The following is a 12,709-nucleotide window of genomic DNA, read 5'->3' as shown; positions in this document are numbered from 1 at the left end:
CTGGGAGGTGGTCCTTGCAGCTACGCCTTTGATAACCCCCGCCAGAAAAATCGTAGTATAATATGAGCCTTCCCTTTTCGTTTTCCGTGTCCCAACTCGGCGGATTGACTCGGCCCCTTCCGGAAACACCCGAATGAACTTCTAGTCAAATTATCGTTCACGCCACACTGACCTAACCCTGACCCGCGTCTATGCAGCTGACCCCTGGGGTACAGGAGGGGTCTCTGCTGAAAGTGGTCCCAAAGGGGTACTAGTTTTTAAGCTCCCAACTCTCCCCAAGCGTTTGGAGGATTCCGCACCCTCGCACCGCAGGGGCGAGGAAGTGGGCGGAGTTCGGTTTTGGCGCCAGCGCTGAGGCTGCAAAGCAGAAAAGCCACCGCTGAGGAGACTCCGGTAACCGTCCTCGCCCCTCCTCCCCCCTCCCTCCCCTCGGGGACCACCAGGCGCCACGCTGCGAACGGTAAGTGCCGCGGTCTTCGCAGCCGCCCTCCCCCTAGGGCCCCAATTCCCAGCGGGTGCGGCGCGCGGCCCCTCCCCCCCCCGCCGGGCGCGCGCCCGCTGCCCCGCCCTTCGTGGCCGCCCGGCGTGGGCGGTGCCACCCCTCCCCCCCGGCGGCCCCGCGCGCAGCTCCCGGCTCCCTCCCCCCTCGGATGTGGCTCGAGCTGTAGGCGCGCAGGGCCGGAGACGCTGCAGACCCGCGACCCGGAGCAGCTCAGAGGCGGTGAAGTCGGTGGTTTTCCTTCTCTCTAGCCCTCGCTCGGTGGTGGTGCATCAGATGCTGCACGCGCCCCAAGGGCCCGGTTCTCCGCTCCCCTCCTTTCCTTGCCGGACACCGCGCCGGGAGCTGCGGAAAGGAGTGGAGAGGGTCGGGCGGTGGCCTCGCGGCTGACCTGGCTCGGGGCCGGCGCCGGCAGTTAGTGGGGGGACTGTTCGGTCCTCGAGGGGGTAGGGAGCTGTGGCGACGGTCGCCCTATTTCGAGACAAAGCGCATTTTCCTTCCCCCTCCCCCACCAGCGTTCCGGCGGAGGCGCCCCCTCCCCCAGCCGCCACGCGGGGCTGGGTCGAGACTTGGGCCTCCGGGAGGGCGGCGCGTGGTTCCGCGTCCGCGAGGCCTGGCGGCGCGCGGCCGACTATCCCGAGGTTGCGGCGGCCGTCCAGTTAACGTGGCCGCCGCGGGGGATAGGCGCGTGCCGTGTGGCGCAGTGCCCTTCAGCCCCCGCGCCGCGGCCTTTGTTTCTCCCTGCGGATGCGCTGACCACGAGGCCCGCGCTCCCGGGTGGGGGCGGGCACCTGCGCTTAGGCCTCGGGACGCAGAGCTCCAGCGGAGGGGGTCGGAGGCGGAGGGGGAGCGGGTGTGTGCAAAAGGTGATTGCGTCTTCAAAGTGTCACGAAACGGGGTTGAAGCATCGTTAAGTTTTTTCCTTTAGTTAGTTAACTGCTGATTGGAAAAAGAGAGGATTTCTGAGCAGAAACAAACTTAGGATTGCAGAACAGAGAAGATTCACAGTGGTTTACAGTTGTGAATTGTTTGGGTAATCGTGCATGGTTTTAAACCGAAAGGATTGTCCTTTAAAAATGGAACATGGACTTTATTACAAATGGGACTTAGATTAGAAAAGATATTTGTCCCCTATGTTAAGCCATGTGAAGCTGCCTTAGGTACCAAGATCCCCAGTAAAGTCTTTCTAGAATCTCATGTTTAGAACACGTACTTACGTGCATCATAAGCAATGTAGGTAGGAGCGCAAATCTACTCTGGATTTGTATCAACGTTTGAAATGTGCGCTCCCTACTTGGGGGTTGGAATCCAAACAGAACTTGTATTTAGTTACCTTTTTTGTGTCGTGCAAACTTCTCTTAACTGTCATGCATTTTTCTAGTAATAGTTCTTCAAGTCTGCAATAAAAAATGGCCTCCAATAAAACTACATTGGTAAGTTAATGAAAAGCTAAAGTATGTAAGGATTTAACCCAAGGTTTTTTCCCCCAAAGTATAACTTTGCATCTTTGTGGTTGAGAAATTTACATCGACATATTTCCCAGCTCTCCCCGTATAATTATAGGGGAAAATTAGGAGCAAAACGAATTCATTACATGGAGATACTTGCTGACTTGACTTAATAGCGTCTTAACTAGTTTAATCTTTGAAGGACAGTGCAATGTGGATTTTGCTGAGGATTTTTATCTTCAGGTATAAATACCCACATTTTTGCAACATGGAAAAATATTACATAAAATGATAAAGCCCTTGTTGGTTGGCATAATTTTCCTTAAATCCCCAGAATTCTGGAGAAGTATTTTCATTAAAGCCAAATTTAAAGAACCAGGTACCTTGTGCACCTAGGTTGGAGCAAAAGTTACTGAATCTTTCAAATTGCTTTGGTCACTTTATCTTGTTTTAACTTACTCTGAAATATGGAAGAATGTTAAATATAATTCATTGCGGTGTTTTGTTTTTTTAAAAAAAATGATCGAAATAGCAAATAGATCCAGAAGGGAGAAAAAGCTAGATTTTTTGTATCTTATTCAGCCATGTCATGTTACAAGTTTTTTAAAACCCTGGAATATTCACATAAAAATCATGAAATTCAAAGTTACAGTTTTCACAATATTTAACTCAACATATTGCATTAATCTTAAGCCCGTAAAGGTGAATGTTAATGTCTCCTAGGTAAAGTAAAGCATTTGTTTTTGGTCTATATGTTCTCTCTGGGTTTCACACTAGAAAGGGCACATTGGTGATTTTTAATTTGTGCCATCATTAGATTCTATGTTAAGTCAGATATCCTGGAAAACAGAATTTGTTTTTGCATGCAATTGATACTCTTTGGGGTCTGTTATTTATTGGTATTTAAATAGTTTATTTTGTGAGGGATCACAGGTTGGCCACTTTAAAACTTTTTTTAACTTTTCATTTTAAAAATTCATTAGTGGTGTGAGATATGTGTGCTGTTAATTTCATTTAAATAATGGGAAATTTATTTTGACTCATATCCACATTTGGAAAAAAGTACTGGGTTAAGCCAAACATATACTACAAAAGAAAATGGTGAGCATTTGAAACTAGCTTATGAATGCCATAGTAGTAAATACTGTATGGTATTTTGTCTGCTCTTTTTTTTTTTTCTTTTTTTAACCTTAGTGTGTATCCTTTTCATTTTCTATATTTATTTTTTACTTCTTTATTTTGTTAGCCTTCTCCCTTTGTGGCAGTAGCTGTTTTGTTTTTCATGTAGTATAGGTATCTAATACACTTCTGTCTATTCCAGTTTGTCTTTGCTTCTCCCACTATTATTTGTACCTTCTTGTACTGTACAGTGACAGAAATCTGTTTGGGCCCAGTACTCAAGTATCTTGACTAATGAGAATCATAAGACCTGACTTGGAAATGGTATCCGAAAAAGTCAGGTGTTTGCTGCATTTTTTTGTATTCCAGGGAATTTTTATTTGTGTGTGTGTGTGTGTGTTACCTATATGCTTGCTTGCATAGCTTGAAATGTCATTTTGCAGTCTTGAGGCCTTTCTTACATGTATGTCTGCGCACTTCATATGCCTGCATAGCTTGAAATGTCCTTTTGTAGCCTTGAGGTGTTGCTGTTAACTTTTTTCTGCTTGCTGCTTTACTTGTGGGATGGCTTTAGTGACTGGGCAATTAAGGTTTATCTTTTTTTAATAGTATTTGGGTTTTTTGGTTTTGTGGGGAGTTTTTTTGAGACAGTTTTTCTCTTGTCCACGCTAGGGTGCAATGGCGTGATCTTGGCTCACTGCAACTTCGGCCTCCCGGGTTCAAGCAATTCTCCTGCCTCAGCCTCCCAAGTAGCTGGGATTACAGGCATGCACCACCACGCCTGGCTACTTTTTTATTTTTAGTAGAGACAGCGTTTCTCCATGTTGGTCAGGCTGGTCTCAAACTCCTGACATCAGGTGATCTGCCCACCTCAGCCTCCCAAAGTGCTGGGATTACAGGCATGAGCCACCACGCCCGGCAGTAGCATTTGTTTTAAGATGAAATGTTAAGGTGGATTCCTTCTCTGCCCATAGGATCTTCTGTTCTGATTAACCATTTTGGGGTTCCCCCCCCCCATTTTTAATCTCATAAAAATTTTCCCCATTTTTAATCCTCTCATAGCAAATCTTGAGCTATTGGAGAGAGCTGGTTGAGGTTGGTCTCCTGCTTCTCTTAAATAGTGTCATACAAAAAAATGCCTGTTTAAAGTGAAGTTGGCTACCAATATAGACTTTGTCTTGAGAAACCAGGAAGGAAGGATTTTTTTCACCTTAGGGAATTAAAATCTCCCCTTTTGTCCTCTTGAAGTGACAGCTTTATAGGTTCTAAGTGGTAGGAAATATTATCTACAGAGATGGAAAAATAATCTTGTCCTTTAATTTAACCTCCTAGTGGTCTCCATAGTTGACCTTGCAGTTGGTATCAGGATTGTGAACCACGTGTTCATTCTGCGCTTACCTTTTATCTGTATTATTGAAACTTTTGACATTAGTATTTGAATTGAGAAGGAGGCTCTTAGGTCTACTGTTGGTTCACCTAAGACCTGTCACTACTATTTTCTTCTCTGTATCACCCTTTAAGTACTTCCTGCATAGTTGCTGTGTTGTTAAAATGAGTGAAAACTCTAGTAAACTTGGTCTTTTAAGACTACAGGGCCGGGCGCAGTGGCTTACGCCTGTAATCCCAACACTTTGGGAGGCAGACTCACTTGAAGTCAGGAGTTTGAGACCAGCCTGGTCAACATGGTGAAACCCCGTTTCTAATACAAATACCAAAAAAAATTAGCCCGGCATGGTGGCATGCGCCTGTAATCCCACCTACTTGGGAGGCTGAGGCTTGAGAATTGCTTGAACCTAGGGAGGCAGTGGTTGCAGTGAGCCGAGATCACGCCATTGCACTCCAGCCTGGGCAACAGAGTGAGAGACCCTGTCTCAAAAAAAAAAAGACTGGAAAAAAAGTAATTTTTCCAGATAGTGTTTTTGATTGTATTATTTTGGTGGTGGGTCATAAGTTTGAGCTAAATCAACAAAATAAAGCATTCTTTTATTTTATTGTCTGTTGACTTTTAATCTTTCCCTGTCTGCCTTGGGATATGGAAGTAAAAAGTAAAAATTTATGTTGAATGTAATAATAATGTAAGCAATTGAGCCTTGAAAATGTGCCCAAAATTCAAGAAGAATATTTCTTAATTTCTCATTTGTTTTATTTTAGCAAAAAATGGGGAAAAAACAGAATGGAAAGAGTAAAAAAGTTGAAGAGGCAGAGCCTGAAGAGTTTGTGGTGGAAAAAGTACTAGATCGACGTGTAGTGAATGGGAAAGTGGAATATTTCCTGAAGTGGAAGGGATTTACAGAGTAAGAAACTTTAGCGCATCTGTATTGTATGTTTGACTGCAGCTAAGTGGTTTTAGAATTTGTTTTTAACCTGACTCTTTTACCTGCTTTCCCATAGATGTCTTTAAATGTAAAGACACCTTGAATTTAGGTATCTTATTTGAAGTCTATTTAAAAAGAACCAAAACTTTATTGTACAGTTGAAGCTGAGCAGACTAGAGACTAGTTTATTACCCTGGGGAGTCAAATTTGTAAAATTAGACAGTGTAGTTTACTATGTAATATATTTTAATGTGGTTAGATATTATACTGATTATAACAATCTGCATTGTTTTCCTCCACACAGAGGGTACTAAAAAACATTGAAGCTATATAGTATCGAGTAGTGGGTCTCATACAGGATTACATATAATCTAGACTTTATACTAAGTTTATTATGTCCTAATACCTAAGAAGTAGAGCCTGGGCTTGTTTTAAGCTCTCTGGTTCCTTGTGTTCTTTGATATGGATTCTTGATAATTTTCACAAAATGTGAATAACTTGAACATGCAGCAATTACATACTTTAACACTTGGTGTTTGTTGTGCTTATCTGCTTTGATTCTTCCTTGTTACACCACAAAGTTCCATAGGCAGTGACAATTAAAAATGGATAGGTGGAGATCAATTTCCTGAGCTTGCTGGAGATAGAGCATATGGTAGTCAAATGATTGGGCTTCACATATCTGTTACCTCGTGCTTTCCCTGCTTTTCACATTTAATTCGTAGCAGTTTGGGAAATATGAGTTGACTGGGAGATTTACGTTTTCCTGTTTTATCCTCCAATGTTTTTAGTTGAAATTAAGTATGTATCATAAGTCCATACTTTATTAAGCCCATGAAACATGAAAAATTATTTTTACCCAGCAAAACTTTAGGAAATGAATGGGCTCCTCCCTTCTTCTTCTCCGAAAACTTAAGGCCACTAGCAAAATTACACTGCATTTGGCCATGTGCAGTGTAATAAGTAATGTAAAAGACTTTCTTTTCTTTTTTTTTTTTTTTGAGACAGAGTCTCGCCCTGTTGCCCAGGCTGGAGTGCAGTGGCGTGATCTCAGCTCACTGCAACCTCTGCCTCCCGAGTTCAAGCGATTTTCCTGCCTCAGCCTCCCGAGTAGCTGGGACTACAGGCATTTGCCACTATGCCCGGCTAATTTTTGTATTTTAGCAGAGACAGGGTTTCACCATGTTGGCCAGGCTGATCCCAAATTCCTGACCTCAAGGGATCCACCTCCCAAAGTTCTGGGATTACAGGTGTGAGCCACCACACCCAGCCAAGAAGACTTTAATGAAAATAATACTACAGAGCAGAGACTTTTATTGTTCTCTACCCAGTAATTTGGATTTACTAATTTAGAGTCTCAAATTAGAATGTAGGGCCTGGGTGCAGTGGCTCACACCTGTAATTCCAGCACTTTGAGGGTCCAAGGCTGGAGGATCACTTGAAACCAGGAATTCAAGACCAGCCTGGCCAACAAAATGAGACCCCTTCTCTATTTTAGAAAAAAAAAAAAAAAATTGTGTATGTTTTAAGTTAGCTGGGCATGGTGTTGCATACCTGCAGTCCCAGCTACTTGGGCTAAGGCGGAGGATCGCCTGAGCCGGGAGTTGGAATCTTCAGTGAGCTATGATTCCACCACTGCACTCCCGTCTGGGCAACAAAGCAAGACCCTGTCTTTGGCAGAGGCAGGCCGGGGGGTGGGGTAATGTAGGGAAGGAGGAAATTATTAGTATCTGCAGTACAGAGGACTTTTTATTCCCCCAGGTGTCTATTAAAATGGATCTGGATAATGGTGATGAATCGTGTCTAATTCAATCAATTTTTTTTTTTTTTTAAAACTAAACACAGTGCTGACAATACTTGGGAACCTGAAGAAAATTTAGATTGTCCAGAGTTGATTGAAGCATTTCTTAACTCTCAGAAAGCTGGCAAAGAAAAAGATGGTACAAAAAGAAAATCTTTATCTGACAGTGAATCTGATGACAGCAAATCAAAGAAGAAAAGAGATGCTGTAAGTATAAAATACTGCCTACCAGCTTGTCCTACTGTAAAACGTCGGTGGCTTGATTTCTTTTTTTTCCCTCCCCCCATGAGATGGAGACTTGCTCTTATCGCCCAGGCTGGAGTGCAATGGCATGATCTTGGCTCACTGCAACACCACCTCCCAGGTTCAAACCATTCTCCTGCCTGAGCCTGCCAAGTAGCTGGAATTACAGGCTCCCGCCTAATTTGGTATTTTTAATAGAGATGGGGTTTCACCATGTTGGCCAGGCTGGTCTTGAACTCCTGGCCTCGTGATCCTCCCGCCTCATCCTCCCAAAGTGCTGGGATGACAGGTGTGAGCCACCACACCCAGCTTTTTTTTTTTTTTTTTTTTTTGAGACAGAGTCTCCCTCTGTCGCCCAGGCAGGAGTGCAGTGGTACACTATCTCCGCTCACTGCAACCTCCGCCTCCAGAGTAGCTGGGATTATAAGGGTGCGCCACCACACCTGGCTGATTTTTGTATGTTTAGTAGAGATGGGGTTTCATCATATTGGCCAGACTGATCTCAAACTCCTGACCTCAGGTGATCCACCCGCCTCGGCCTCCCAGAGTTATGGGATTACAGGCGTGAGCCACCCCAAGCCCAGCTTTGATGGCTTGCTTTTTTAAAACTCAGATACTTTTATAAAAGGCCTCTTAATCGTATTTTAAATATTTTAATATTTAGGACAATAAGGATGGGCATGGTTTAGCCTACATTGTGTTAAATGTGCAGTAAGTGCTTATGCCACTTAGGTTGTGCTAGTGCAATTTTTCTTAGTTTCATGGATTTGATCCCTGAGTAGACCCATTAATTACCTGTGATCCCAGGCTAGCAATCTTAGGTACAAACAATACTAAGATTGGATTATTGAAAGCCTTTGCACTATAGTAAAAACAATGCAAATAGAACTTTCTGATTATAGTCCATTAATGGCATTGACCACCAAAAAGTATTTGCATGTCATCTTTGTATTGCCAAACAATGCCTTGATTTTGAAGTCTACAGTCTTTGATAATCATTACACGCTTTCTTGACATGAATTGAGACATTCAGTTGATTTACTCTACATGTGTTTTGGTCCAGTCTTTGCTTTTCATGTCTCTGTGGCTTCAGGCAAGTCAGGTAACTTCCTACTTACATCCTTGACTGTAAAACAGATTATACTTATCTTGCCCACTGTCCTAATGTGGCAATTTGGGGAAACATCTTGGTGCTGAATTAGGTTCTAGGCTTAGGCACTATAAACATGATTTAAAACTTGATCATTTGAACTAGAAGCAAAGAAGTACAACCTTCGTGATAACTCTGTATAAGGTCATAGGTATAATCGCTATTACAGATGAGGAAACAAGAGATTGACTACAAATTTGGTTTTGAAAGTAAATCACATGCTTAACAGAAGCACAGTTTTGGCCAGGCACAGTGGCTCGTGCCTATAATCCCAGCACCTTGGGAAACCAAAGCAGGAACATTGCTTGAGCCCAGGAGTTGGAGGCCAGTTTGGGCAACTTATCTCTAAAAAGAAAAAAAATCAGCAAGACATGGTGGACGCCTCCTGTAGTCTCAGCTACTTGGAAGGCTGTGGCAGAAGGATTGCTTGAGCCTGGGAGTTGAAGGTGCAGTGAACTGTGATTATGCCAGTGCACGTCAGCTTAGGCAATGGAGCAAGACCTTGTCTCCAAAAATTACTAAATAATAAATCAAGCACAACTTTTAACAATACTTATTGAGCCCTTACCATGTGCCATACTGTGTGCCGAATCTTTTGCTTTTAATGTGCTGTGAAATACCTGTGCTATAGATACTAAAATTCTGTTTTATGAAACCACAAAGAGGTTGATTAACTTGCCCAAAGCCACACAGTTCGTAAGTGGGGTAGGTCCATTATTCTCACCCTGGCAGTGTTACTCCAGAGCCTATGACATTGACATAAAACTCTGACAGGAATAAAGGATTTATTGATATCATTTGTTCTCCAACTTTTTTTGGTCTTAAGGCCTCTTTACACTCTAAAAAAATTATTGAGGATCCCCAGAGAGCTTTTGTTTGTATGGGTTATAACTATCAATACTAACATAGTAGAAATTAAAACAAATTTATAAAATGACTTTTCTAAAAAAGTTGAGTAGCGTTTTACATTTTTACAAATCTTCGACTTGTGTCTTAAGGCAATTTTACTTAAACACATTTGATTGCTGTGGCGTATTGTTTTGGTGGAGGTATATGAAGACAATCCAAAGTCACAAATAGGTGAAAAAAGGGGGCCTTACCCAACCCCCTCCCAAAAAGAACTCTGGAATCCCCAATGAATCCGTAGACCACATTTTGAGAACCACTGGTTTATATTATATTAAGTACTTTCTAATGCAGGGCGTCCAATCTTTTGGCGGCCCTGGGCCACATTAGGAGAATTGTCTAGGGCTACACATAAAATAGACTTAACACCAACCACAACTTATGAGCTAAAAAAAAATCACAAGAAAGTCTCAGTATAAGAAAGTTTACAAATTTGTGTTGGGCCGCCTTTGGAGCCGTCCTGGGCCGCAGGTTAGACAAGTTTGTTCTAACATTTCCTATCATTTAGAATGATCACAGATAGTTGGTGTGAGTTTTAACATTTTTAATATTTCTCACTGTTTGTGTTTTGTTTACGCTTTTAAAATGCATTGATAATTCAGACTAATTCCTGGAAGTAATTTGAAATATATTAACTTTCAAGACTTTATTATTACCAGAAATAAAGAGATTAGTTTTTCTGTATGCCCACACAACTCTGCCTTTGGTGTCACTGAACGCAGTAATTTTCTTGAGTTTTGATTCTGAATGTTTTTGGAAATTTTAAGTGTTCTACATATCAAACTCAGGTTGTTTTTCTACTTGTAAAGTTAATGGAAATCAGATGTTTTTAATTACCAAATATGGGTTCTTGCCCTGGTCATGTCTGTCTCGCTATTGGAACATGTTTATTTAAAATAATGCCATGAAAACAATTTAATACTCTTGAGTTTGCTGTATGAAAAAAATGTCTTCTAAACAGGCTGATAAACCAAGAGGATTTGCCAGAGGTCTTGATCCTGAAAGAATAATTGGTGCCACAGACAGCAGTGGAGAATTGATGTTTCTTATGAAATGGTGAGTATGCAGGGACTGTTAGATTTGAAAGAAAGAATAGACTTTTTTAAATTTGTGAAATGGTTTTTATCATTAGGTAGGGAAAAATTACCTGCCAAGAAGGGATGATTCTGGTTTTACTAGTAGTGTTTTAAAGCAAGGGTCAGCACACTGTGGCCTGTTTTGAAAATGAAGTTTATTAGAACATAGCAACAAGTATATATATATAACCCTCCTGGAGCACTTAATACCTTTTGTTTGGACTATTATTTTTTTAAATGAATGGTTGTCAGTTGACAACTTAGACTTGTAACTGAATTTTTCTTTTTCTTAAAACAGGAAAGATTCAGATGAGGCAGACTTGGTGCTGGCGAAAGAGGCAAATATGAAGTGTCCTCAAATTGTAATTGCTTTTTATGAAGAGAGACTAACTTGGCATTCTTGTCCAGAAGATGAAGCTCAATAATTGTTCACATTGTTTTTTTATATATATTTATATATATATAAAATTTGGGTCTTGGATTTTGATTTACTAGTGTGACGAAATAACTACATCCTTATGAAAATCAAGTTTGATATGTTTGTTTTGAAAGTAGCGTTGGAAGAGTTGTTGGGGGGTTTTTTGCATCCATAGCACTGGTTACTTTGAACAAATAAATAAAAGCTTTCTGTAGTTGCTTCCTTTATCAGAAAAGAACATTTGATACCATGGTATATTATTTCCTCTTCATTGAAGAACAGCTTTTCTAAATGTTGGGGGAAATGTCCATAGTCATTACTCAATCAAAACTTGTGTTCTCATAAGCCTAAGGACCATTTTAGGTTTTTTACATGTTTTTTTGTGTGTGTGTATCCATAAAATGCATATGTAAATTTTTCTTTGTTTTTAAGCATTTACCCAAACAAAAAATCACAGGTAAACCCATGTTTCTGAGATGCCATTATTCTGACCAAAATAAGAGATAATCACTTCAAGTTAAATTGAAATTTTTCCTGAAACCATACATTTCAAGTGGAATAAGTAATTCTAAATAGGACAATTTAAATTGGATAATTTTAAAGTATCTATAATTGCAGTGGTTTATTTGCAAAATGCCTAAAAGGAAAAATTTTATCACTGCCATCGCAGCAGGTTTCCTCATCCAGATGAGGACACTAGACAAATGCTAGTGTGTTTTAACTAGCTAAACAAAACTAAGTTAAATGAAAATTTAAAATTTTCCCTAGTGAGCCATTCCTTAACAAAATGTTGAAATCCCTGTTGCTACATTGACTAAAAGGTAATGATGAATGGAATATGTAAGACTTGGCTCATATAAACCTAATCAGATGGTTAGAGATGTTGGCAGTTGAGGGCCTGCTGCCATAAATGTGTGAACAGCCTTTTGTAATCTAACCTATTGACCTGCATGTTTTTTCTTTACCCCAACTGATTCCTTACATGTAGGCTCAATCTTCAGTTATTTGCTTTACTGGTTCAACAAAAGCCAGGAAGAACAACTTTGTAGTAATCAGAGTGTTATCCAACTGTATATTGTTTACTTTATTGTAAATACTGGTGAACAGTGGTTAATAAATAGTTTTATATTCCTTTATGCAATTATTAGACTTTTCTTTATTTGATACACCTTTACGGTAGAAATAGAAACGCCCACACTCATTGGATTATCTTTGTTTATAAGTTGGATGATACCAGTAAGGCATTAGAGTACATATCCTAGATCTTTTGAGCTTATGAGTTTTAAACTTGAATATGTATTTCCACAGGAGTGTTTCCACAGTTGGGAGATAAAAGTTAGTTTCATGTGATCGCTAGGAGGAATTGTCTCATTAAAATGAGGTTTTAAAATCTGGTGGTTGTAACTGTCTTCTAAAGAACGTAAAGTATTCTGATAGGGCTCAGTGTGGTGATAGACACATTTTAATTGATTTCCAAAATCCATACAGAAAAGGAAATAACTGATGTCCTGTAATCCCAGAATTTGGGGAGGCCAAGGCAGGAAGATTACTTGAATCCCAGGAGTTTGAGTTCAGCCCGGCAACATAGCAAGACCCCCACCTCTACAAAAAATTTTAAAATTAGCTGGGTGTGGTGTCTTGGACCTGTAGTCCTTGCTACTTGGGAAGGTCCCTTAAGCCTAGGAGTTTAAGACAGCTATATATACATGTCCCTGTGCTCCAGCCTGGATGACA

The 12,709-nt window shown here is 41.0% G+C and overlaps 1 protein-coding gene across 3 annotated transcripts; it reads left to right on the top strand.

The window, feature by feature from the left end:
- The first annotated feature begins 135 nt into the window (after positions 1 to 135).
- CBX3 (chromobox 3) lies at positions 136 to 12,116 on the top strand. Of its 3 annotated transcripts, none has more exons than XM_007981830.3 (6): positions 136 to 460; positions 1,881 to 1,932; positions 5,218 to 5,360; positions 7,227 to 7,389; positions 10,443 to 10,537; positions 10,856 to 12,116. In XM_007981830.3, exons 2-6 carry the CDS (start codon positions 1,909 to 1,911, stop codon positions 10,980 to 10,982), a joined length of 552 nt encoding a protein of 183 aa, XP_007980021.1. In that variant the 5' UTR covers positions 136 to 460; positions 1,881 to 1,908; the 3' UTR covers positions 10,983 to 12,116. The 3 variants fall into 3 exon arrangements, with proteins under 3 accessions (XP_007980021.1, XP_007980022.1, XP_007980020.1); XM_007981829.3 differs by lacking the exon at positions 136 to 460 and adding an exon at positions 581 to 726; XM_007981831.3 differs by lacking the exon at positions 1,881 to 1,932.
- Positions 12,117 to 12,709: the final 593 nt, after the last annotated feature.

The sequence above is a fragment of the Chlorocebus sabaeus genome, chromosome 21, assembly GCF_047675955.1.
Source record: "Chlorocebus sabaeus isolate Y175 chromosome 21, mChlSab1.0.hap1, whole genome shotgun sequence".
In the NCBI taxonomy this organism is placed as follows: domain Eukaryota; kingdom Metazoa; phylum Chordata; class Mammalia; order Primates; family Cercopithecidae; genus Chlorocebus; species Chlorocebus sabaeus.
The sequence above is the reverse complement of the archived record's forward strand: the minus strand, read 5'-3'. Positions and strand labels throughout refer to the sequence as shown.